At 45.7% G+C, this 25,220-nt stretch overlaps 1 protein-coding gene and 1 pseudogene across 2 annotated transcripts in view; one reads left to right on the top strand and one right to left on the bottom strand.

The window, feature by feature from the left end:
- PLCH2 (phospholipase C eta 2) overlaps positions 1-19,833 on the bottom strand; it is a 320,826-nt gene extending 300,993 nt beyond the window's left edge. For both annotated transcript variants that reach the window (XM_088671661.1, XM_088671662.1), the window contains exons 1-2: positions 19,450-19,833; positions 2,350-3,009 (exon numbers count right to left, since the gene is read on the bottom strand). In XM_088671661.1, coding sequence (XP_088527787.1) covers positions 2,350-2,437 — 88 coding nt within the window. In that variant the 5' untranslated portion in view covers positions 2,438-3,009; positions 19,450-19,833. The remainder of the gene's footprint in view (positions 1-2,349; positions 3,010-19,449) is intronic.
- Positions 11,248-11,685, top strand: LOC118086486 (small ribosomal subunit protein uS19 pseudogene; annotated as a pseudogene).
- Positions 19,834-25,220: the final 5,387 nt, after the last annotated feature.

The raw sequence follows: 25,220 nt of genomic DNA, 5'->3' as shown, positions 1-25,220 counted from the left end.
GCATAGTACAGCACTCAGGCGGCACTGTGGGTTAAACCACAGAGCCTAGGGCTTGCCAATCAGAAGGTCGGCAGTTCGAATCCCTGCGACGGGGTGAGCTCCCGTTGCTCAGTCCCAGCTCCTGCCAACCTAGCAGTTTGAAAGCACGTCAAAGTGCAAGTAAATAAATAGGTACCGCTACAGTGGGAAGGTAAATGGCGCTTCCGTGTGCTGCTCTGGTTCGCCAGAAGCGGCTTAGTCATGCTGGCCACATGACCTGGAAGCTATATGCCGGCTCCCTCAGCCAATAAAGCGAGATGAGCGCCGCAACCCCAGAGTCGGTCACGACTGGACCTAATGGTCAGGGGTCCCTTTACCTTTACCTTTACAGCACTGTGGACATAAATAAAGATTGTTATTATGCAGGGTCGCATATTGTATCCTCTCTAATAAAAGATGCCTCAGTCAGTCACTATGAAAGGTGGAGTCAAACAGAATATAACTCAGGAGGAAAGGGTGGGTGCATGAATACCCAACAGTGTTGGTAGCAAGCTCGAGGTCCACTCACATATAGGCCAAAGCAGTTTATATAGTCAACCCCCTGAAGAGATCTGCTCCCATTCTTATGCTCTCTGTATGAAAATGTCTCTAAACTACTACCTACTAGTCTGGAAACACAAGACAAATCATAGCCTCCATGCATTAATCAGGCAAGCAAAAGAACAAAAACACAAAAAACCTGTGGGCTGTATCCAACTCAGTCCTACACAGAGTGAATGTAATGAGTCTCATTTAGCCACAGCCATTAATTTCAATGGGTTTGCTATGAGATGAGCACTGGATACAACTCTATATAAGAACACACTCTATAGAGAGAGGTCCTTCCTTCTGCTTCCAGTGTGAGTTGCACAATCCAAAACTGCACCAGCCATGTACAAGAGGGAGATACCAGCAAGGTTGGGGGAACCTTAGAGATGCAGAAGCACAAAACAACAACAACAACAACAACAACAACAACAACAACAACAACAACAACAACAACAACAACAACAATGCAGCAGCCCACACAGGACTAAGTACACTCAGACAGGAAACCAACAGGGAGGGAGAATGGAATGGGACATATCATGGAAGAACATTCCATGTTGCATCCTTTTCTTGCAGTTCCCACTTGTTTCTTTTTGCACTCTGCTTTTCAGGCCCTAAATTGCCATCCCAAAGGCAGCTTAATATAATAAATACATGTCTGATAAGAAGCATAGTCCAAAAATAAGTAAAATTGCAATCAAAACCAAGTGCAAGATGGAATCAGTGAAAACACTCCCAATCAGCTAGGGGGGGGGGGTAAAATTATTCCGTGCCCACAGTTAGAACAAGAAAAAAAGAAGTCATAACAGCTCATCTAAAACTCAAAAGGGACTGTCCACATGCCATTCCACTTCATTGGTTGTTCTGTGATCATTCTCCAATGTTACCAATATCACTGCTGTTTAGAAGACCACTTTTGCACTACAGCACAACAGAATGCTTGTTGCATCGGAAGTTACAAGATTTTTGAAGCAAGTTGCAGGACACGCACAAAGTGGGAACAAAGCAGCATGTCAACCTTGAAACTTTTGCAGGTGCAAACAGTATTGAAAGCAAGATCCCATATGACCACTCCAATACCATCAATGAGCACAAATCACCCATAAAAAGGATGTCTGGAGGGGTCTTTCCACAATCTGGGTATCTAATCTGAGAAGGTCCAATCTCACATCAGTCAGCTGCAGCTTGTAAGGCAAAAGGACAGTTAAAAGGACAGTTAAGGCCTTGGTTCTCCAGCTATTATTGAACTACAACTCCCCATCATCCCTAGCTAGCAGGACCAGTGGTCAATGATGGTGGGAACTGTAGTCCAAAAACAGACAAAGTTCCACATGTGGAAAAATGAATCTTCTGTGCTATTTCTTACCTTGTGCTATAGAACACCAAGAAAGAAAATTAAAACCAAATGCAACATTGTTCTTCCACTTGCCCCCCAAGCTTATGGAATCTCTTCTGGAAATAGATAGTGCCATAGAACCTCTTATGCAACAGCAGAAAGAAATGTTTCCCTTCCAACTCCAAAATCAAGAACTAAACAAAACCACAGTGTATAACGCAACAGCTTTACAATTATGTCCACAGAAGCCCAGATGTAGTTAAAATTATTATCAGCCTCATCCCTCCATCAGAACACTAACAGAAGTAATTTGTGGCACTTCGACAACCTGAACATGGCGAGAGGCAACCCAACCTACACATAAATAAGTCCTGGAGGCAGTCTTTGCTTCTCCACAGACAAATGGTAGTTTATAGGCATACAACAGAAAGCTCTGTTTGACTTACCTACTGTGATGACATTTGTGGAAAGGAAATGCTGGCAGTTTATGCTTCCTGACAAGGAGTCTTCCGGTTGCCCCAAATCAGCCAGCATGGCTTCCAGAGTTTCCAGAAGCAAACCAGAAGACCTCGTCTTTCTCGAACCGGTTCAAGATGTGAGCGTATGCAGTTGTCAGAAGACACCACCAGGAAATTTCAGGTATATGAAAATCAGTTCTAGCAGTAACATAATCCACTGGAATTGATTTTAGGAAGCTATTTCATGCCCATTGGTCCAATTAAGCCCAGTATTGTCTGTTCTGGTATTTCCTGACCCTGTATCGGAAAGACTTCTAATTGAAGAGATCAGAGAGGGAACCTGGGATTTTCTGCACACTGAGCAATTGGTTCTCCTGAAGCTAAAGGCGGTCTCCCAACAGTTGGATAAAAGCTTCCTTCAAAATATCAGCAGCCCAGGATTCAAAGAGCCTAGTGTCTTTCGTCAGTGCTATTCTCTGCCACGATCTTCCTGTTAGGAGGGCGAAAACTCATGAGTGGGCAGTAACAAAAGGTCACATTGTCATTGTCTTCCAAACCAGGGGCCTTTGAGTACTGTGTGTGTTCACTGGGTATTTAAATGCAAACGTTTCTTCTTCTTTTCCCTTTCCCCTGGGTCAAGTTGCACACCTGTGAACAAAACAAAAATGCATCAGTATTGCCCATTTGGGCATTTCATAAATATGTTCTTTATATATATTTTTTAAAAATGATGGCTACCTTTTTATTACCCACACTACTTTTACCTGTAATGTCTCTGCGGGAGAGCCTTTATTATGGATGAAAAGGACAGCAGCTTCTTAAATAGAACTCTCAACAGTCACAGAGTTCTTTGGAAGAATCAGGGCTATAGAACTGATGTTGCAACAAAAAGGTGGACTCCTGAGGGGTGACCTATTTAGGTTTATCTTAGAGACCTTTCCTTTAAGTCTCAACTCTTCTTACAATCTCTAGTCCCTTTCAATTGTAGAGAGACTGGAGCGAAAGTATGCAGGCAAGAGTCTTCCCGGTTGCTCACTGAGAAGCAAACCTCCTCCCCCTTTCCAAAGTTCTAGCCCGGGGTTGACTCCAGGTTTAAACTGCCACCTTAATCTCTCACAATCCCCCCTGCCCCAATATAGTATTTATTCAGATATAAGTATCCTGCCCTGCTAATTGCCATGAGCGCAAATTTCAAAGGTTAGCTGTTTGTTTTGGGTGGGTTCGCCGTTAAAATGCGGACTGGATTGAATTTCTTCCCTTCCCCCCCCCCAAGTCCCTATTCTGCACCCACACATCTTGCCTGTATCTCCAGGTGTGCATCTGCCTACCTAGGATGCAGAAGAAGAAGGCAGGGACAGGGAAGGGCAAATCCCAAGGGATTTGTCAGCACAGTCAACTGTTTGCTTAAGGGTTTGTTCTCAAGCAGGAGATTCCATCGGAATGAAGTATTGCAGTTCAAGCGCCCATCCCAAAAAGCAGTGTTTTCCAAACGGGGGGTTGGAGCCAAGTTGTAACAATAGCAGTTCTCTCAGCACTAGGGGTGGGTGGAGAGAGATCGTTATACCAACTCCCAATTCTTGCCATCCCCAGGGGAAAAGAAAACCTTCTTATTTGGTCTTCAAGGAAAAGGAAATGCTGCATTTTGAAACATCACACGGCGCCCAGGGATAGGGAGCAGTTGTAGGCGGCTGCTGCAAGGGAGATAAGGGGGCTTATAACAACAACAATTGTATTATTTGTACCCTGCCCATCTGGGTGGCTTGCCCCAGCCACTCTGGGCAGCTTCCAACAAATAAGTCAAGGGGTCAGCTAAGCTTCAGAACTGGGACAAGGTGGAAGGAGAGAGAGAGAGAGAGAGATAAAAAGAGAAAGGAAACCCTGAACTCACCACTTGGGAATCCCCCACCCCAAAAATGCAAAATGTTTACGAACAAGCAGCAATAGAATTGCAAAGTCAAGTGAAAGGAGTAGCAGAAGGATTTGACAAGAGAATGCAGGACACTTGGTTCTGTCAAGGGGGGAGCTGTCTTCCTCCTCAGCTCAGCTTTCAGACACCCAGCTGAGCACTAGGGAGGAGAAGCCTCTTTGGCCCAGCTGCCTCCAGCCCTTGAATGAATAATCGATTTTATTTATTTTATCCCACCCTTCCTCCCTCTTGGCTGAGCCTTCCTTCCTAAATCCTTCATAGCTGCTATATCCCACAAGAAGGGGAGCACATCTCCATCACCTCCTAAGATGGTTGGAGCCCCTCCTGTCTTGGTATCTGTTACCGTGTTGATAGGGTGATGAGCTCCTGCCCGTATCACCTAGGAATAGGGAAGCTGAACATTTGTCAATCCAGCACTGACTGGCAGCAACTCCCCAGGATTTCTGAAAGGGAGTCTCTCCCAGCCCTACTTGAAGATATCAGGAACTGAACCTGGGGCCTTTTATATGAAAAGCTCTATATGCGTCCCTACCTCTCCTTAATGCCATTGTTTTTCACCCCCTAAAAATGACACACCTTACCAAACCATGTTCAAAACACAGCCTCCCATCTTGACCCCCCGCAACAGTGCCTGGGGGAAGAGGAATGAGGTAATTGTGTCCCAACCAACAAAGATGTACAGTGGTACCTCGGTTTAAGTACACAATTGGTTCCGGAAGTCTGTACTTAACCTGAAGCGTACTTAACCTGAAGCAAACTTTCCCATTGAAAGTAATGGAAAGTGGATTAATCCGTTCCAGACGGGTCCGCGGAGTACTCAACCTGAAGCGTACTTAACCCGAAGTATGAGTGTAATTGGTTCTGGAAGTCCGTACTTAACCTGAAGCTTACTTAACCTGAAGTGAACTTTCCCATTGAAAGTAATGTAAAGTGGATTAATCCGTTCCAGACGGTCCACGGAGTACTTAAACTGAAAGAACTCAAACCGAAGCGTACTTAAACCGAGGTATGACTGTAGAAGCATATCTAATTACCCAGTAGCAGCCCAACAGACAATCGCTCTTCCATCAGCAGAAAGAAAATGTTAGAAGACTTGTGTGTAAAGATGCCCATTTTGTGTTTCAACATTTGTCGTATAGAAGCTAGTAGGGGCTTGGAGCGGCTCCAGTTTATGTTCTCAGAGTAAATTAACAATGCATAGCGTGGACAGAAGCAGCAGGGGAAGGAAGAGAAACCACATGGCATATGCAAGTTATGAGATGAAGAAGCACATCAGAAGTCGGGAGATCAAAACCAAACAACATACTTTAAAAGCCAATCAGAAGCCTCGGAAGCCGCATTGGACATTCAGCTTCCAAAAATAGTTTGCAAACCGGGACACTCACTTCTGGGTTTGCAGCGTTCGGGAGCCAAAAAGTTCAAGAACTGAGCTGTTCGAAAACCAAGATACGACTGTACTACAAAAAATGATGTGATGACCACCAACTTTTAGGCACCTTTGAAAGGGTGTTTAGACCAATGTTTAGACTGATTAGTTCAAAATTGGGAAAGGAGTACGACAAGGTTGTATATTGTCTCCCTGCTTATTTAACTTATATGCAGAATTCATCATGCAAAAGGCTGGACTAGATGAATCCCAAACCGGAATTAAGATTGCCGGAAAAAATATCAACAACCTCAGATATGCAGATGACACAACCTTGATGGCAGAAAGTGAGGAGGAATTAAAGAACCTTTTAATGAGGGTGAAAGAGGAGAGCGCAAAATATGGTCTGAAGCTCAACATCAAAAAAACCAAGATCATGGCCACTGGTCCCATCACCTCCTGGCAAATAGAAGGGGAAGAAATGGAGGCAGTGAGAGATTTTACTTTCTTGGGCTCCTTGATCACTGCAGATGCTGACAGCAGTCACGAAATTAAAAGATGCCTGCTTCTTGGGAGAAAAGCAATGACAAACCTAGATAGCATCTTAAAAAGCAGAGACATCACCTTGCCGACAAAGGTCCGTATAGTTAAAGCTATGGTTTTCCCAGTAGTGATGTATGGAAGTGAGAGCTGGACCATAAAGAAGGCTGATCGCCAAAGAATTGATGCTTTTGAATTATGGTGCTGGAGGAGACTCTTGAGAGTCCCATGGACTGCAAGAAGATCAAACCTATCCATTCTTAAGGAAATCAGCCCTGAGTGCTCACTGGAAGGACAGATCGTGAAGCTGAGGCTCCAATACTTTGGCCACCTCATGAGAAGAGAAGACTCCCTGGAAAAGACCCTGATGTTGGGAAAGATGGAGGGCACAAGGAGAAGGGGACGACAGAGGACGAGATGGCTGGACAGTGTTCTCGAAGCTACGAACATGAGTTTGACCAAACTGCAGGGGGCAGTGCAAGACAGGAGTGCCTGGCGTGCTATGGTCCATGGGGTCACGAAGAGTCGGACATGACTAAACGACTAAACAACAACAACAGACCAATTCATGGAAGAAGAAAAGGTTATCAAAGGCAACATTGCACCAGGCCAGGTGTGTAATCAGTTCAGCAGAACCTTAAATAGTTTGTTAAGATGCTTCCCAAACCACTGCTCTAAGGGTCAGGTCAATAGAGCTATTTTTAAGAAGAGCAGCCCCTTTTAGATGCCTTTATGTTTCTGGATTTGTTTGCGAGGTTTATCAACCAAGGTTGCTTGAGGACATGGAGACATCTGTAGCACTGACTCCGTGACACCTGCAAGCCAGATGCTAACCCATCCCATAGAGCAGCATGAGCAAGTTCAGCACATATAAACTGTTAAAATAAACACATTTGTCCTGCACATATATTTTTTTAAAGTGCTCCCTTTAATGTAAAGCATGTGTGCTCCGTAACAACACGTTATCTTTTCTCGTAGCCACAGCCCGTTAACTACAGAGCTAAACCACTTGGCGTCTACATGTGTAAATGCAGGGCCAGCAACAATTTTTGGGGGGGGAGGGGAACTAACCAACCAGCCAACCATTCTGTCAAACCAGAATACAAATTAACAGCACGAGAGCACAGAAGCAGATGTTCACCTCTCCAGGCACTTTGACCTCGAGGAATTTACAGTAGCAAAACGTGGCAAATATAACCAAGGCAGAGGCCCATAGGTAAGGGTGGCCATCTGTTGATGTCCACAGGCATTACTCGTTCTGAAATCAATAACCAACCCACCCACCCCCACTGTAGGTGTGGTGTCACATTTTTCCAGTTAGGCTACACACACACACACATGCACACAAGTTGCTCTCATTTGGGGAAGCTTGGACTAAGGGAAAGGCCATCTTACAAGAGGCATTCTTACTTACACCCACAGAATATCTGTTGGGTATGTCTAGTTTCCTGCATGCACTATAGTTCCCAGACTTCCTTATGTTGATATGTCTACCTCCTGGGGCTCTTTTGTGAGGAAGGGTTGGATACAAGTAGAATAGAATAGAATAGAATTCCTGTATACTACTTCACATGGGCCCCTTCAGCCATAAAAATCCAAGTTACCAAAAACATAAACTACTTTGTTCTCTTCCCCCACCCCGCAGCAATCCATTGAAGGCAGCTGCTCTTAATTCTGATCTCCTCTCCATGTTCAATTATGGCAGGGTGATGCAGTAGGGTTTTTTCCTTTAAGAAAACAAACCCATTACAGTCCTACGAGCTTTGAGAGACATTTACATACAGATTGTGCCAGCCGTTCCAAAACAAAACAAAAACTTAAGAAAAGAATATATAATCAAGTCTGTATGCTCAAGTCTTATGATAACACAGAAGCCTTTTCAGGTCCAAATTATAATGCTTGATGATAACAACATCAGGGAAGATTGTGTTTACTCAACTTCGCCTAAACTTAGCCAGCTGCAGGAATTTCGAATTTAACTCTCAGATGCTCAAGTGAGGAGAACATGGTTGTGCTTAGGTGTTTGTGGGCTTTCCATAGTCATCTGATTGGCCACTGTGAGAACATGATGCTGGACTAGCTGGGCCATCGGCCTGATCCAGCAGCTTTTTCCTTTGAAGCTTGGTTATCCACTGACAAAACTGGGACTAGCAGCACTGAGGCTTCTTAAGCATCTTAAACTGAAGGGGGAAGTTGAAGGGTCGTTTCAGGTCCTAGGTACATCCTCTTGGTGTCTGATTGGTGAAGAAGATGTAGCTGTCATAAGGAAGCCAAAAGGGACTGCAGGAAACCCCACCATTAGGGCTACCGACTTGATATGGATTGAAGAGAGCATAGCAGAGAGAGCATTTGAAGAGTGCTTACAGCAGGGGTCCCCAAACTAAGGCCCGGGGGCCGGATGCAGCCCAATCGCCTTCTCAATCTGGCCCGCGGACGGTCCGGGAATCAGCATGCTTTTACATGAGTAGAATGTGTCCTTTTATTTAAAATGCATCTCTGGGTTATTTGTGGGGTCTGCCTGGAGTTTTTAGATGAGTAGAATGTGTGCTTTTATTTAAAATGCATCTCTGGGTTATTTGTGGGGCATAGGAATTCATTCATATATATTTTTCAAAATATAGTCCGGCCCCCCAGAAGGTCTGAGGGACAGTGGACCGGCCCCCTGCTGAAAAAGTTTGCTGACCCCTTTAGAGGGTGTTCCCTACAATACACAATTTCATTTATGTGCACAGGGGTCCAGATTATAACCCCTGTATACTCAGATACTAGGAGGGTGGATTTCGGATGGGAAACTGGTGTGTGGCTTCTCTCCAGATTGGGAACACATTCCAGATTAAGGCTCTGCACAGCTGCATCTCCTTAATAAAAAAAAAAGGTCTGACGCCAGAACCTGTGTGGCAAGAGGGCTCAAAAGTTGCAGGACCACGGAGAGCACCAAGGGTGCAATTTGCTCCCACAAAGGTTGAGAACAGACCAAGGACTTATCCACACTCATCTTTTGCCCTGCTCTTTTAGGCACAGGACCGCGCTTAAAAGTTCTGTATCCGAGCATGCGTGCTTTTTGCCCCCAAAGTTTTCCCCACAAAAACCTGCTCTTTAGCACTCAATTGGAACAAACATCAATTTTGGTTTTCCGTTGACAGCTGTTTGCTCTTCGCTTTAAGGCAGGGGTCAGCAAACCTTTTCAGCAGGGGGCCGGTCCACTGTCCCTCAGAGCTTGTGGGGGGGTGGACTATATATATATATATATATATATATATATATATATATATATATAGGGGGTGAACAAATTCCTATGCCCCACAAATAACCCAGAGATGCATTTTAAATAAAAGAACACATATTACTCATGTGATTCCTGGACCGTCCACGGGCTGGATTTAGAAGACAATTGGGCCTGATCTGGCCCCCATGCCTTAGTTTGCCTATCCATGCTTTAAGGAGTGGGTTATTGCAGGGAAAGCTATTGGGGGGGGGGGAGGTCACCCGGACACAGAGCTTTAAAGCACAGACCATGCATGAAAAGAGTAGAAGAGTGTGCAGAAGCCCCAAGCCTTTTTGAACCTCTGTCCACATGTTGATAGCGGTGGATTCTTAAAGGGTCATCTCTCTGGCCTGAAGATGGTCACTCATCCTCTCTCCCATGGGTTCCCTCCTAGTTTTCTCCCTGTGCCATTGGACCAGTGAGGTCCTGTGGGAGATGCGCGACTCCTCAGGCTCCAGGGAAGCCACGCATGAGGATATAGCCCTGGCCTTATGGGCACAAAAGGACATTTTGAGGACTCATGTCCATCAGCCTCATTGGTCTGAACCCCAGCAACTGGTTCAGATCCCTGCACCTATTCTGGTTCCTTAACTCAAGATTATGTATCCTCTAACTCTTGATTGCTGCTAAACAGTGGTCAGTTGGTGTCATATTGCAGCAGTTCTTAAAGACTTGCACTACTTGCCAATATAGTTACCCTCTGAATTTTCAAGGTCTTGGACAACTCGAGATCTACATACTTGAAGGAGTGTCTGTCTGAATAGACCTGTCCAGATGTTAAGATAGGACAAGGAGGCCTTTCTCAATGTCTTTCCGTAAGCAGGAGACATTCATTGTTCAGTGATGCAAGAGAAAACCACCTTCACAGTGGCACCCAGACTTTGGATCTCCCCCTGCCCTCTGAAATTCATCAGATTCCAGCTTACAACTTGTTGTTTTTAAGGGAATGTTGTTGTGACCTTCCCAGAGCACTTTGGCTATTGCAGAGGCTGTGGATATGTTAAGTCAACAAATAAAGCATGCCTTTAAAAAAAGCAAAAACCGAAAACACCATAATGTGTAATTTTATCCCTTAGTGGTTTATGCAAAGTCTTGGTAACTTAATATACATGTATCACCACTGTCGATTATGAACTCTTTTTAATTGCTTTGTTGGTTAATAGCTTCCACTGTTATGGAACATGAGCATTAATTCATTTAGGTTTCTTTGGTATCAACAGACAGGAGGGGTGTGTTTTATCCCTCCCTGCTGTTCAAAACCAACTCCATCATATCATACGCAGCTCAAGCTGTGTTTATAGCAAAGCAGTTGCAGTAGTTATCTATTTGTAAGGTTTCATTATCTGTCACAGCAAAGCCTTTGTCATAAAGCAAAGAAAGAAGAAAATGATAGCAGCTTGTAAAAATGGGAGCTCAAGGTGCCCTGTATTTTGTAGTAGACACATGAAGTTTACACAGAGTATTATTTACCAGTCTGTGGTGCTGCCCTTCGGCAACAGGGAGAGTTAAAAGTTTGCTGCAGGCTACTAGGAGGAAATGCAGTAATTATTCCTACAGAGCAAAAAAGATAATGAATTATAGCAATGTTCTGCAATTATTCAGGGAGTCTTTTGTGGCACATAGAAGAAACGAAAGAGTCAGGTGAATTATTTGCACTAATTCTCCGTAAAGATCAGGGCAATACATTGCAGACTTTACAAAAGAAGGAGAAACATTATGTGTGGAGTTGTTGTTGACATCCGTCTGCCTCAAAAAACAATGGAGTGCACAGAGGAGACTGCGGCCAAGATGGCGGAAGTGGAGCAGAAGAAGAAGCATAGTATCCGGAAGTTCGCTTATCGGGGTGTTGAACTGGACCAGCTCCTCGACATGTCCTACGAGCAGCTGATGCAGCTGTACAGCGCCCTCCAGGGCCGGCGGCTCAACCGTGGCCTGTGCCGCAAGCAGCACTCCCTCCTCAAGTGGCTGTGCAAGGCCAATAACGAGGCCCTGCCCATGGAGAAGCCAGAGGTGGTCAAGACCCACCTGAGAGACATGATTATCCTTCCGGAAATGGTGGGCAGCATGGTTGGCATGTACAATGGGAAGACCTTCAACCAGGTGGAAATCTCGCCTGAAATGATTGGCCACTATTTGAGAGAGTTCCCCATAACTTACAAGCCCGTTAAGCACGGCTGACCTGGAATTGGGGCCACCCACTCCTCTCGGTTCATTCCTCTGAAGTAAGGGGATTCGGGAAGAGTTGTGTCTCTCGTGTAAATAAAAGGATTTCCCAACAACAACAACAAAAAACAATGGAGTGCACCTCCAGATTCTCCAGATTTAGCATTGTTATTTGTTCGCATACTATGGTTCTACTTTTATCTGTTTTTATTAATGGCTTGGAGAATGCACAATATAACTAAAGTAAAATCAGAGATATCCAGGAAGCCTATAACCCTAGGAGGTGGCTCTTTTGTGACCTCACAGGCGCTCTTGGGTCAAAAGCTATCAATTATGCAATCCAGTCAACCTTCCAGTTTGACAGGCTCAGTGCTTCTGTTCAACACTCTAAGTTGCACCCTGTATATCCACATGAATTTTTTAACTGTAATTTGCAATTAGTTTCATTGTAAGTCTGCTCCACAAAATAAGGCTCTAACAAGCTGCCAACAGGGGTAGTCATCACTTCTGTGACTTCAAGCTACTGTTGTGAATTTTAGAAACCAGGTGAACTACAGTAACTTTCTCCTGCTTGCGCCTGGAAGCAACTTAGCAACAACACCAGCTTCGAATGGCATTAATACTCCTCATGCTGTATTTAAACTGTGAAGTGCTGTGCTAATTTCTTCTTTAATTTGTGAATACCATCATCAAGGCAACATTAATTCTCTCTCTCTCCTTACGCTCAAAGGGAATGAAATCTCCTTAGTCTCGCAAAGCAATGATTCAGCCAGGGCCATACAAAGGAATGTAAATACTGTACAGCTTATCAAGCATTTTGGGAAGCAAGACGACAACCTAAAAAAGCTGGGAGGATGGCCATGTTCTGCACACTTACTAGACTTTCACCACTTGGTACTCTGTGGTCATAAAAGAGGGCCTTTGAAAAGCATTTCAGCTATTCTGAAACTGCACCCTGCAATATGTAGGGGTTGAAACCTAGAGAAACACTGCTTCCATTCAGAATCGGCATATACAAATGAATAGATACGGTGATTAAACAGCCTTGAATGTTTTGAATGATTAAGCAGGAAACTCAAGGAGAATGTAAAGCAATAAAATGCACTGAACCAAAGAAGCCTAGAATGGCCTCAAGGAGATTCAAACAGTCTGGCTTATCTGCCCCCTTTTGAAAATATAATGTTGGATTTCCTCACCATGATGTCCCAGGGAAGGCTACAGAAATTTAAATATACAATACTAAAATCAGCTTTAAACAAATTACGGCCTAGAGACATGGGTAGGTCCAAACACACGCATGCGCATGCACACACACACAAAAAAATATACAGTGGTACCTCAGGTTAGGGGACCCAGGTGGCGCTGTGGGTTAAACCACTGAGCCTAGGGCTTGCCAATCAGAAGGCCGGCGGTTCAAATCCCTGTGACGGGGTGAGTTCCCGTTGCTCGGTCCCAGCTCCTGCCAACCTAGCAGCTTGAAAGCACATCAAAAATGCAAGTAGATAAATAGGAACCGCTACAGCGGGAAAGTAAACGGCGTTTCCATGTGCTGCTCTGGTTTGCCAGAAGTGGCTTTGTCATGCTGGCCACATGACCTGGAAGCTATATGCCGGCTCCCTCGGCCAATAATGCGAGATGAGCGCGCAACCCCAGAGTCGGTCACGACTGGACCTAATGGTCAGGGGTCCCTTTACCTTACCTCAGGTTAAGAACTTAATTTGTTCTGGAGGTCCATTCTTAACCTGAAACTGTTCTTAACCTGAGGTACCACTTTAGCTAATAGAGCCTTCCACTGCCGCCGCACGATTTCTGTTCTCATCCTGAAGCAAAGTTCTTAACCTGAGGTACTATTTCTGGGTTCGTGGAGTCTGTAACCTGAAGCGTATGTAACCCGAGGTACCACTGTATATGTATCAGGTCTAAAGAGGTCTGTCTTTGAGCATATCAGGAGAAGAGTTAAATTGCAGTGTCAGTTCCCATGAGGCTGGTCCCTCTCTAGGTCATTCAAATGTCCCCACAGCCATACAGGAGCTTGCTGATATATAAACAGTTCCTATATTCCCATGAGAAATATCTAAAGCAGCCTCACCTCTGCCTTGACATGTGTAACAAACATTGTTGTTTTCTGCATTGTTGGCCTTCCTTGCCTTTTGGGGGGAAATCATTAGCATTGATATACCCATGATACTTCCAGGTTTGAACACATGTTGGCAAGAGGTCCTTCTTAGTGACAATAGTGGTTCCCAAACATTTTTCCACTTGAAAATGGTTGGTGATCTTGGAGGGACCACTTCATGACTTTTCTACAATTGTAATGCACTATGCTGCATGCCACATGCTTTTTAACTGCATTTTTATTGTTTCTTTCATTTTTTTTACTTTGCATTTTAAAAGGTAAAGGTAAAGGACCCCTGACAGTTTAGTCCAGTCGCGGAGGACTCTGGGGTTGCGGAACTCATCTCGCTTTACTGGCCGAGGGAGCCGACGTTTGTCCGCAGACCGGCGTCGTCGCTAGCCTTCTGGCTGCCTGGGGCGGCAAACCTGAAGGCACCCCACCGAGGGGTGGGGCGTCCGTCGTGCGCATGCATCACGCGTCACGACACATGCGTCATGATGCACGACGCACATGTCATGCCGCACACATCGCACTACGGAGCGGGTTGCCGGCGGGGTAGTGCTCCAGCACCTGGATCCGAGGATCCTGATGCTAGAACTGCGCTGCCGGCAACCCGCTCCGTAGCTCACTGACGCCCCTCGCCGCTCCACCTGAGCAGGAAGAAGCACAAAGCAAGCTATGGAGCGGGTTGCTGGCACCACCGCTCTAGCATCGGGATACTCGGATCCGGGCACTGGAGCACCGCCGCCGGCAACCCGCTCCGTAGCACGCTTTGTGCTTCTTCCTACTCAGGCAGAGGCAGAGCGGCAAGGAGCATCAGCGGCCGCCGCTGACACTGCTCTCTGGCCCACCCCTTGCCTCTGCCCCACCAGGAAGAAGCGAGGGGCGAGGCCAGCAACACTGGGGCCTCCGCGAGATGGCCACTGCCACAGTAGCGGCAGCCATTGGTGGAGGTGGCGAGGGGGCGCCACGCCGCCCCCCGCAGAGTAGAGCCCGAGGTGCCCCACCCCGTATTGCAACAACCCTGCCGCTGACAGTTTTGCCGGGTCAGCATGACTAAGCCGCTTCTGGAAAAACCAGAGCAGCGCACGGAAATGCCATTTACCTTCCTGCCGGAGCAGTACCTATTTATCTACTTGCACTTGGACCTGCTTTCAAACTGCTAGGTTGGCAGAGCTGGGACCAAGCAACGGGAGCTCACCCCATCACAGGGATTTGAACCGCCGACCTTCTGATCGGCAAACCCAAGAGGCTCAGTGGTTTAGACCACAGTGCCACCTGCGTCTCAATTACTTTGCATTTTACTATATTACAATTTGTGCTCCATAGAATTCAAACTGCAGTACAATAAAATACAATATAAGAAATAAAAAGGTGCAGTTTAAATCAATATGAATATTTAATGTGGACACACCATGGACCACTTGACTGACACTCACAGACCACTTGTGGTTCATGGACCACAGTTTAGGAACCCCTGGGTTACAAGCTGGGTTCCCATTTGTGCAATGCTTTCCTCTAGAGAGGCTCACCCAGAATCTACATTGGGGCCTTTTTCAGTTTCAAGTGAAGATCATTTTTATTTCCCCCAGCTTGACGTTTCTGGGCTTAATGCGGTATTTCAAGCCAATGTTCTTTATTCAGCTCCTTCATTGATTGTTCTTTTATATAATGTATCTCTCTTTTTATGTGAACCATCCTAGAAATTCATTCATTCATTCAGCGAATGTCTTTCCTATTAATACATTAATTAATGAATAGAGTTTCAGGTCTATCCCCTGGGTCTCTAGAAGTCATATCTGCTTTCTGGTGGTGAATACAAATTGTTCCTAACATCCATCCAATTAAGGGTATATGAATAAGCATTACATCTGAAATACTGTCCATTCTTCTTAAGAGCATTGATCCACAGCGGAATGCACAGTTGGCCCACCCACACCAACACTATTATTATTATTAATATTGGCAGAAGCAGCAGTAGCAGCAGTGGAAGCCATTTCATTAGGGTAAACAGGGCACTGCTCTACCCTGTTTTACACATCACTTGGGAAGACAGGCAAACTAACGCCAGCGTAGTGGAAGAAGCAAAAATCACCAGCGTTGAAGCAATGATTCTTCATGGTCATGTTGTGCGGGTACCTGATGATCATCTTCCAAAGCAACTATTCTATTCCAAACTTAAAAATGGAAAGTGTAATGCTGGTAATCAACAAAAGAGGTTTAAAGACTCTCTCAAGGAAAATCTTTTTAAAAATGTAGTATAAACAGAGACAATTGGTAAACACCTGCCTGTGAGCGCTCCAATTGGAGAACAGCCTTTACCAAAGGTGTCATGGGCTTTGAGGATGCTCAAACTCAAGATGAAAGGGAGAAATGTGCTAAGAGGAAGGCGCACTTGGCAAATCCACACCGTGATCAACTCCTGCCCGGAAACCAATGTCCCCACTGTGGAAGGACGTGTTGATCCAGAATTGGCCTCCGCAGTCACTTACGGACTCACTGTTAAAACAGTTTTTATGGAAGACAATCTTACTTGGCTACAAGTAATCGCAAAAGAAGAAGAAGCTCTACCAACCTCAGTCTGCCCTCAGCTAGCTCCCACCTGCCTTGCCTTTCTCACATATAATCAATGAAGGGATGGCTCTGCCTGTTATTGGCTCTGCCTCCATCTCCTGTTGCTCTCCCTGCCTTCTGCCCTTCCCATCCCAAAGGGCACCAGCCACCAATTATCATAGGCTTCTATTATAAAATAGGCTTCTAAATGATTTATCTACCAGCAGTGGCCAGATCTGGGGAGCCACCCGCTAAAGTGTGTCACTTGATGTAGCCCATGGGTAGGCAAACTAAGGCCTGGGGGCTGGATCTGGCCCAATCGCCTTCTCAATCCGGCCTGCAGACGGTCCGGGAATCAGCGTGTTTACACATGAGTAGAATGTGTGCTTTTATTTAAAATGCATCTCTGGGTTATTTGTGGGGAATAGGAATTCATTCATTTTTTTCTTCAAAATATAGTCCGCCCCCCCACAAGGTCTGAGGGACAGTGGATCGGCCCCTTGCTGAAAAAGTTTGCTGACCTCTGATGTAGCCTTTCCTTGCAAGGGAGTTTCTCCAGTTCCCCCCTTGGTCTAATTATGATTCCTGTTCATGCTAAGGGCCACGTTTTATGTGATCTGGTTTGCCAAAATCTGGGGCAATCCACACACAAAAAAAGCTCAGAAGTTTCTCAGTAGAGACTAGGACTCCTAAGCAACTAAAGGGAGAGGTTTCTGGTCCTTGTGCTTAATGAATGTCCTAAATAAAGGGAACTTTGCTACTATTCTTCATGCAACACACCTTCAGTTCAGTCAAGCCACTTTCTCCATGCCCAGCTCCACAAATACAGTCAAAGCTGGATCAGAAAACACAAGATAGGCATCCGGCAGGCTGTTTATTCAGTAAACAGCTGCAGAGAGGTTTGCTCTCCATTCTTTTCAGTGACACGTTTTGGCAAGAAGCCGGGCCAGCAATAAGCACCATGCTATTAAAACAGGAGAGCAAGGTAAATAAGGTGCCCCGAGGCAAAAAGGCCTCGAGGTCAGACGTGGAACAATGGAGACACAGATCTATGCTTTATAGAGACAAAACCATTTCAAGGGATGGATGAATCAGTTTGTTTCCTGTCAGTGTCACTCATGTGCTTATTCATAGGTCTGTTTCATCCTGCTCCGCATTAATCTGTTTTTTTTTTCTCTCTCTCTAAAAGATCATGAAAATTCACATTTAAATACACATCTTTAAATTTACAAAATGCACCTTTATCTTTAAAAAAAATGCTTTCATAAACATATTTTGCTACAGTTTATGAACTACGGAATATGAACCAGGGACCTTCTACATAGAAATCATCTGCTCTGCTGCTGTGCTCTGCATATCTCCCATCTTCTCTCTTCCCCACCCTAACTTAGCCAGGCACATATCTGGCACACAGACACACACAAACACAAAAAATGAACATGGAAACTTTTAATAGGTCACAGCAAATATGCCACCATTTTGCTATTCCCCCCACTCCCCTTTAATTATTGTCAGTACTTTAAAAAAAATGGCACAATGCCAGACTCCCTGAATGAGAAAATTCTAATCTACAAGTCATTCCAGGAGGAAGTTAACTTAATGGGAAAAGCTAGTGGGTGGCAGTGGGTGGATAATAGGAACTTAGCTCAGTTGGTTAGAGCTTGGTGCTGATAACGCCAAGATTGCAGGTTCAACCCCCAAATGGGACAGCTGCATATTTCTGCATTGCAGGAAGTTGTTTTAGATCGGGCATAGGCAAACTCCAACCCTCCAGATGTTTCGAGATTACAATTCCCATCATCCCTGACCACTGGTCCTGTTAGCTAGGGATGGTGGGAATTGTAGTTCCAAAACATCTGGAGGGCCAGAGTTTGCCTACGCCTGGATTAGATGATCCTCAGGGTCCCTTCCAACTCTATGATTCTATGCTATTAGGGTCAGAACATGAGAAAGTGTCCTAGAAACCTAACCTGCATTCTGAGCTACGTGAACACAACACACTAAAAAAACCCATATTACTTCCCCAAAAAGAATGCTGGGAACCATCGTTTTTTCAAAGGTAGTGGGAACTGTAGCTCTGGGGTAGGGGGAGGCTACAGTTTACAGGGGGGAAGCGGTCTGCTTTAAACGTATGCCTTAGTGTCCCTTTGCCAAAGCAATATGTAAACAATATTTATATCCTGCCCTTCCTCCAAGCAGCTTTGGGTGGCACACATGGCTCCTCTCTCTATTTCATCTGCACAACAGCCCTGCAAGATTGGTTACACTGAAAGAGAGCCGGTGCAGAAGCTGACCAGCAAGTTTTGTGGCCAAATAGACACTTGAGGCCAGATGTCCCTGATCCATGCCGAACGGTCAGCAACCACACCATATTGGCACCCAAGTGCCATTTGATTTCCCTTTTGGCTACATTCAGGGCCTCACCCTGCAAAATCACACCAGCTCGCCTGCCCCTGCAGAACCACACTAGCATTGATTCTCCTGTTACCAGTTTTAAACAGACTCCCGTCCCCTTAGCAAGTGGGTTGCACTGTCCAGACTTTCCTTCCTTTGAGCGCCTTGAAGGCCAGCAACTTAGAACTCCAACGAGCAACTCATCAGAAGATCTACTGATAAAAAGGATGCGTCTTACCTAATATCTCTCTCTCTCTCTCTCTCTCTCTCTCTTGGTTTAAAGGGTTGCCATGAACCCAAATGCTTCAGAGGACTCCCCAGGAAAGCAACATCACATCAGAGATCCTCTTTGAGGAGAAGAAAGCAAGTGCGTTTAAGAAGGGAAGGATCCACCCAAGTGCAACTCCTCGGTCTTCTCCAAGTTAAGTTAGAGAACCCCAAGCAACAGTGTTTGCCGCTCGTTGTCCTACCGAGCAAGAAGCGGCATGCATGAAATACCAAGGCGACGAGACATCCAGGTGGGATGCTGCTTTCCGCGTTTCATTAGGCTTCCAGATAAAGAGCAAAGGCCAGACACAGAGGGTTCTGTTGCAACCATAAAAGCTACCAAGCTGTTCTTGTAGGAGCTTGTTAGAGGTTGCCAAACTCGCTTTCGCTTCAAAGAGGGGAAGGAGTGCTAGCAGTACAAAAACCAAAGTCATCTAGGGGAGTAATTGGTGGCGGGGTGGCGGGGGGGGGGGGAGAGAAATGTACAGAGCACATACCTTAGTTTTCACTCTTTTTCAATGGACATAGAGTGCAGCTTCAATGCCTCTGTCTCCTGTGCACACACAGTGTCTCCCATGTAGAAATCTCAAAAGAGAGAGAGAGAGAGAAAGCAAAAGCTCCTCCCATGTATATTTTGCATAAGGAGGGCCCGGAGATTACAAAGCAACTTTTTATCGTCCTTGTTCCAGCAGCTCCAAGGTAACAAGTTCTGACGGAGGAGGAGGCCAAAGGCAAGCAGAGGGAGTTTACCGGCCTTAGGTGGACTTCATTCTGCCTCTCGCTCTCTCTTGTTTTCAAACAAACGGGAACTTGTTCTTCAGGTTGGGAGCTGAAAGAAAACTGTTTGTGGCTATATTGGGAGTTCTGTGCTGCCTTCCTCCTTGTGCACCGGCAGGCTGGGGATGATAAAAGGCATGTTCTGTTAAGTCGCAGGCTCCCACGTGGGCGGTCAGGTTAACCATTAGCACATGGACGGGATGGGCTTGGAGTTTTGGACTTCCTCATCCCACTGCCAGGGGTAGTCGCTCCTTCGCCAGGTCTGTTGTAGCAACAGCGAAGAGAAGGAAAGAAACAAAACAGGTTTTCATATCTGCAGTAGTTCAACACAAACATCTGGCATCGAAAGTTTATTCTGCATCCTTATTATACATTTATTATTTTAAGGGGTGTGTGCGCGGTGGTGCAGCATAATGCTCTGCAAGTCGAAAAGCCCGGGTTAAATCTCCCAAGTGTCTCTGGTTAAAAGGATCTCAGGTCCTGCCGAGACTTTGGAGACACTTTGGCAGTAGAAGTAGACGAGACTGAACTAGACGTAGGCAGTACTGCATGCAAATCATGGATTTAGATGTACACATAGTGAATACGTGCAGCTTTAATATATCCGTATAAAAACCATGTGTTCAGTTCATGGGGTAGAGCCAAAGTTTAGTGGTAGAGTATCTGGTTTGCATGCAGAAGGTCCCAGGTTTGGTCCCCCGCATTTCCAGGTAGGGATGGGAATGTTCCCTGCCTGAAACACTGGAGACCTACTGCCAGTCAGTGTAGACCAGGCACCCCCAGACTTCGGTCCTCCAGATGTTTTGGACTACAATTCCCATCTTCCCCAACCACTGGTTCTGTTAGCTAGAGATCATGGGAGTTGTAGGCCAAAACATCTGGAGGGCCGCAGTCTGGCTATGCCTGGTGTAGACAGTACTAAACTAGATGGCCCAATGGGTCTAAGGCAGGTTCTAACATTCCTACAGGGCCACCAGTTGCCTCAGAGCTTCATTCAGGTGGTCCCTGTGGTTGTGGTTGAATATTTCAATATGAAATTGAATATTCATTTTTTTATTTTCAATTACCTCTTTTATATTTTATATTCTGTTTCACTGTGTGACCATTTTAATTTCAGGGCATTCAAACTGTAATATGGCACAACACATAAGAAATAAAAGGATATATTTTAAATAGATGGATAAATGAGTAAATTAAGTGAATTCGGAATATGCAGAAAATATTTTTAAAAAAACAAAGTTAAGGAACCGCAAAAAGAGGGGGAAAGGAAGTCGAGTTTTGAAATGTTGAAATGATTGTAAAATTATTGAAATGTATAAAACTGAAAGCCATAAATAAAATTAATAACAATAACAACAACAACAATAACAATAATAATAATAATAATAATAATAATAATGGCTGTGTTTTGGTTTGTGTACTGTTTTGCAAAGTGCTGATTTGGCATGTTCATCATGTGCACTAAATTTAATTTTCCTAGTTCTCACAGAGGCACTGCTCTCAAATAAAACTAAGGCCCAGTTTCCGCTTGGGCAGGTGGATACATGACTCACATTCCAGGTACATTCTTTTGCCCATGAGTGCCCATTGTCAATATCCAGGTAACACAAACAGCTAGGCTGCACACATACCATACTTTTAAAGCATGTGACTCCCCCCAAAGAATCCTGGGAACCATAGTTTACCATTCACTAAAGTATCTTTCCCAGCACCCTTAAACTACAGTTCCCAAAAAACCTTTCTATGGAATGTACACTATTCTAGAAAGAGTGAATCCACTGGCAGAACAGTAAAGCATAGCTTTCAACATTGGCCACTTCCATAGTAGGGCATTATCTCACAACGTATAACTCTGGTCTGTTTATTTGTGGGTGGCCTGGAAGACGAGGCTCCAGGGACTCCCATTCCCCCCCCCCCTCCGCGGTCATCATATTAAATGTTATTCCACTGCTCGCCACCCACACCAGCTGGTGGAGTACTGACAGAAAATATTATTGGCGTGTTGTTTTGCCCTGGCCCTCCTCAGTCACTCCTCCCTCAATTAGTTTTGGGGATTAAACGGCAGTTTGCTTGTTTGCAAGATCTGGGGCTGCATAGTGCTCTGAGTGGGGTGGGGAGGGGCTTCCCAGTCTTTCCGTACATTAAAACAATTCCCAGCCTCCACCTTCCAACTGATACGGAACTTCAGCTTAAAGCATCCAGGGATCAGATTGCATCTCTGAAGGCAGGGGAGTCCTGAACCCCTTCTCGCTTTTCACCAAAAACAAACCCATCCAAGAGTCCTTTCAATATCAAATAAGGTTTTGTTTTTGTTTTTTTAATAGCAGGAAGCAACATGGAGGCCCTTGTTTCTTCTTTATCTGCAGTACAGCCAGGAGCGCTGAGCACTATGAGTTCCTATCAACACAGATCGCTTGGATGCAATGCTTGTTCAAGACAGAGCTATAATTTGCAAAGAGGTTTGCAGGGGGATCTGTAGCACAGCAAGAGGAGATCTAATTTACTTATTGCAACTCCTGGACTTGGGGACATCTCATATTCCTCCCTGCCTGCTGCAGCAAACTCTTGGAGAAGTTTTTTAATAATAATTAAAAAAAAAACAGTGAAAAGAGGCTGAGGAATAATTTGGCATGCACACACCAGCAGCACAACAGGAATTATGGGTGCTTTAAGTTGAGAAAGCAGAGGGTAAGAAATTATAGAAGGACTGAAGGGAAGGGACAATAAACAGACCCTGACCAAGACATTTATTTTATTATTACCGGTCTCATGCAAATCTCATATGAGCAGCAAACAGAAGCAGGAGTGTGGTAACAGAGGCAACCTTACTGAAACACCACCACTATTTCCATTTCAGTTTCTCTGTCTTTCATTTTCCACCCCAATGTTAAGTTCAGTTCTCCACATTTCCACAACAGTTTGCGTTCCACACACCCACCCCATGAAAATTCAACGGCAAACTACTGTGAATTTTTCCAAACGTACACAGTTCTGTATGCAACTCTCTCTCACATACGCGTTTTTGCAAAGCGGTTTCCCAGACATTATATAATATTTTATATGTCATTTTTTCACCAGATAGATGCATTTTCATGCACGCCTTACCCTACTGTGTACATTTTTGTCCACGGTAGCTGGCTGGAGAAACCACAACGCAAAATTCGAAGAAGTGAGAATTTCAAAGGATGGCTGTGTTTTGGCTCACTTATTGTTTCAGAAAGCGACAATTAGATGAGATCACTTTTGAATGCAAACTGATTTGGATTTCTCTCCCCCACCCTGCCATTCCTAGTCACTCGTGGCACATGACAAACTGCCCACCCAAAAAAGAATGTGCTACAGACTGTCCACAGCGGCAGGGACTGCCAAGGTACGGCAGGTTGTTTTTTACTTTTGGTATTTTTCTGCAGAAAGGTGAAATTTGGACAAAATGTAGAAAAAGCACAAGATGCCATTTTGATGATGGCGACATCGTGTGGCCAGTACAAAAAGAAGAAAACATTAGAGCGCAATCAACACCAAGTCCATAATCCAGTAAGCTGCTGTGTGCAAGTGCCTTCCCCACTCCACGAATGTATTGATTCATTGCCTGGTAAGGAGGACTACAAGAAAGCCCCAGTTCCTGGTGTTGCAACAAGCAAATTGCTCATCCATCAGGTTCCCTCTCGCTGCTACAGAGCCCAGAAACCTCTTTGCAAATTATAGCTCTGCTCTCACCTAGCATCAGGCTGAGCATCCCATAGACAGAGCTGTAAATCATCCCGCCTCCAAGTCAGAACACTGGAGTTGCTTAACAGCTTGGAAGTGGCAGCCTGGGAAAGTCTACGCAGGAGGTGCCCAATTAAAAAGAGAAATTGCTTACAACCAAATATATTGCAAGAACACCAAAGAGTTATGGCCCCGCTTCCCCTGCCAACTAAAGGAAGGAATTTCCTAAAATCGGAATCCATTTTCAAACGAACCTCTAAGTCATCATAATTGTGTTACATAGGAGGCTTTTCTTCCGCTGACGGGGCCCATTGGTTTGCACTGACTGGCAGCAGCTCTCTGCAGCTTCAGGCAGGGTTCTCTCCCAATATAATTATTATTATTATTATTATTATTATTATTATTATTATTATTATTATTTATACCCCGCCCATCTGGCTGGGTTTCCCCAGCCACTCTGGGCAGCTTCCAACCGAATATTAAAAACAGTACGGCATCAAACATTAAAAGCTTCCCTAAACAGGGCCGCCTTCAGTTGTCTTCTAAAAGTAAAATAATTGCTTATTGCCTTGACATCTGCTGGGAGGGCGTTCCACAGGGCGGGTGCCACTACCGAGAAGGCCCTCTGTCTGGTTCCCTGCAACCTCACTTCTCGCAATGAGGGAACCGCCAGAAGGCCCTCGGTGCTGGATCTCAGTGTCCGGGCTGAATGATGGGGGTGGAGACGCTCCTTCAGGTATACAGGACCGAGGCCGTTTAGGGCTTTAAAGGTCAGTACCAACACTTTGAACTGTGCTCGTAAACGTACTGGGAGCCAGTATAGATATCTCAGGACCAGTGTTATGTGGTCCCGGCGGCCACTCCCAGTCACTAGTCTAGCTGTCGCATTCTGGATTAATTGCAGTTTTCGAGTCACCTTCAAAGGTAGCCCCACGTAGAGCGCATTGCTGTAGTCCAGGGGTCCCCAGACTTACCGAGCGGCGGGCCGGTGCCCGCCGCGCCGACCGCGCGGTGGGCCGGATGGTAGGGGAGTGCGCGCGCAGCGGGCCGGAGGGCGGGGGAGTGCGCGCCCGTGCGCATGCGCACACGCACACGGGCGGAAAAAAAATCGCCGAAAATCGCTTGTGCGCATGCGTATGGGCCTCCCCCGACCCGAAAGTGCACCAGAAATGACCTCTTCCGGGTCGGGAGAGGCCCGTACGCATGCGCACAAAGGATTTTCGGCGATTTTTTTGCCGATTTTTTAGAGCGTCGCTGCGCCGCGCGCCGTGAGAGCGGGCGGCGGCAGCGGGCGGCGGGGGTCGTCGCGGGCCGGATTGGAAGGCCGATTGGGCCGCATCCGGCCCGGGGGCCGTAGTTTGGGGACCCCTGCTGTAGTCCAAGCGGGAGATAACTAGAGCATGCACCACTCTGGTGAGACAGTCCGTCGGCAGGTAGGGTCTCAGCCTGTGTACCAGATGGAGCTGGTAGACAGCCGCCCTGGGCATAGAATTAACCTGTGCCTCCATGGACAGTTGTGAGTCCAAAATGACTCCCAGGCTGCGCACCTGGTCCTTCAGGGGCACAGTTATCCCGTTCAGGACCAGGGAGTCCCCCACACCTGCCCCCCCTGCCCCCCCAAAACAGTACTTCTGTCTTGTCAGGATTCAACCTCAATCCGTTAGCCGCCATCCATCCTCCAACCGCCTTCCAGGCACTCACACAGGACCTTCACCGCCTTCACTGGTTCTGATTTAAAAGAGAGGTAGAGCTGGGTGTCATCTGCATACTGATGAACACCCAG

Source organism: Zootoca vivipara, chromosome 6, assembly GCF_965207765.1.
Source record: "Zootoca vivipara chromosome 6, rZooViv2.hap1.1, whole genome shotgun sequence".
NCBI classification, from domain to species: Eukaryota; Metazoa; Chordata; class Lepidosauria; order Squamata; family Lacertidae; genus Zootoca; species Zootoca vivipara.
This window is presented reverse-complemented; position numbering and strand designations above follow the sequence as displayed.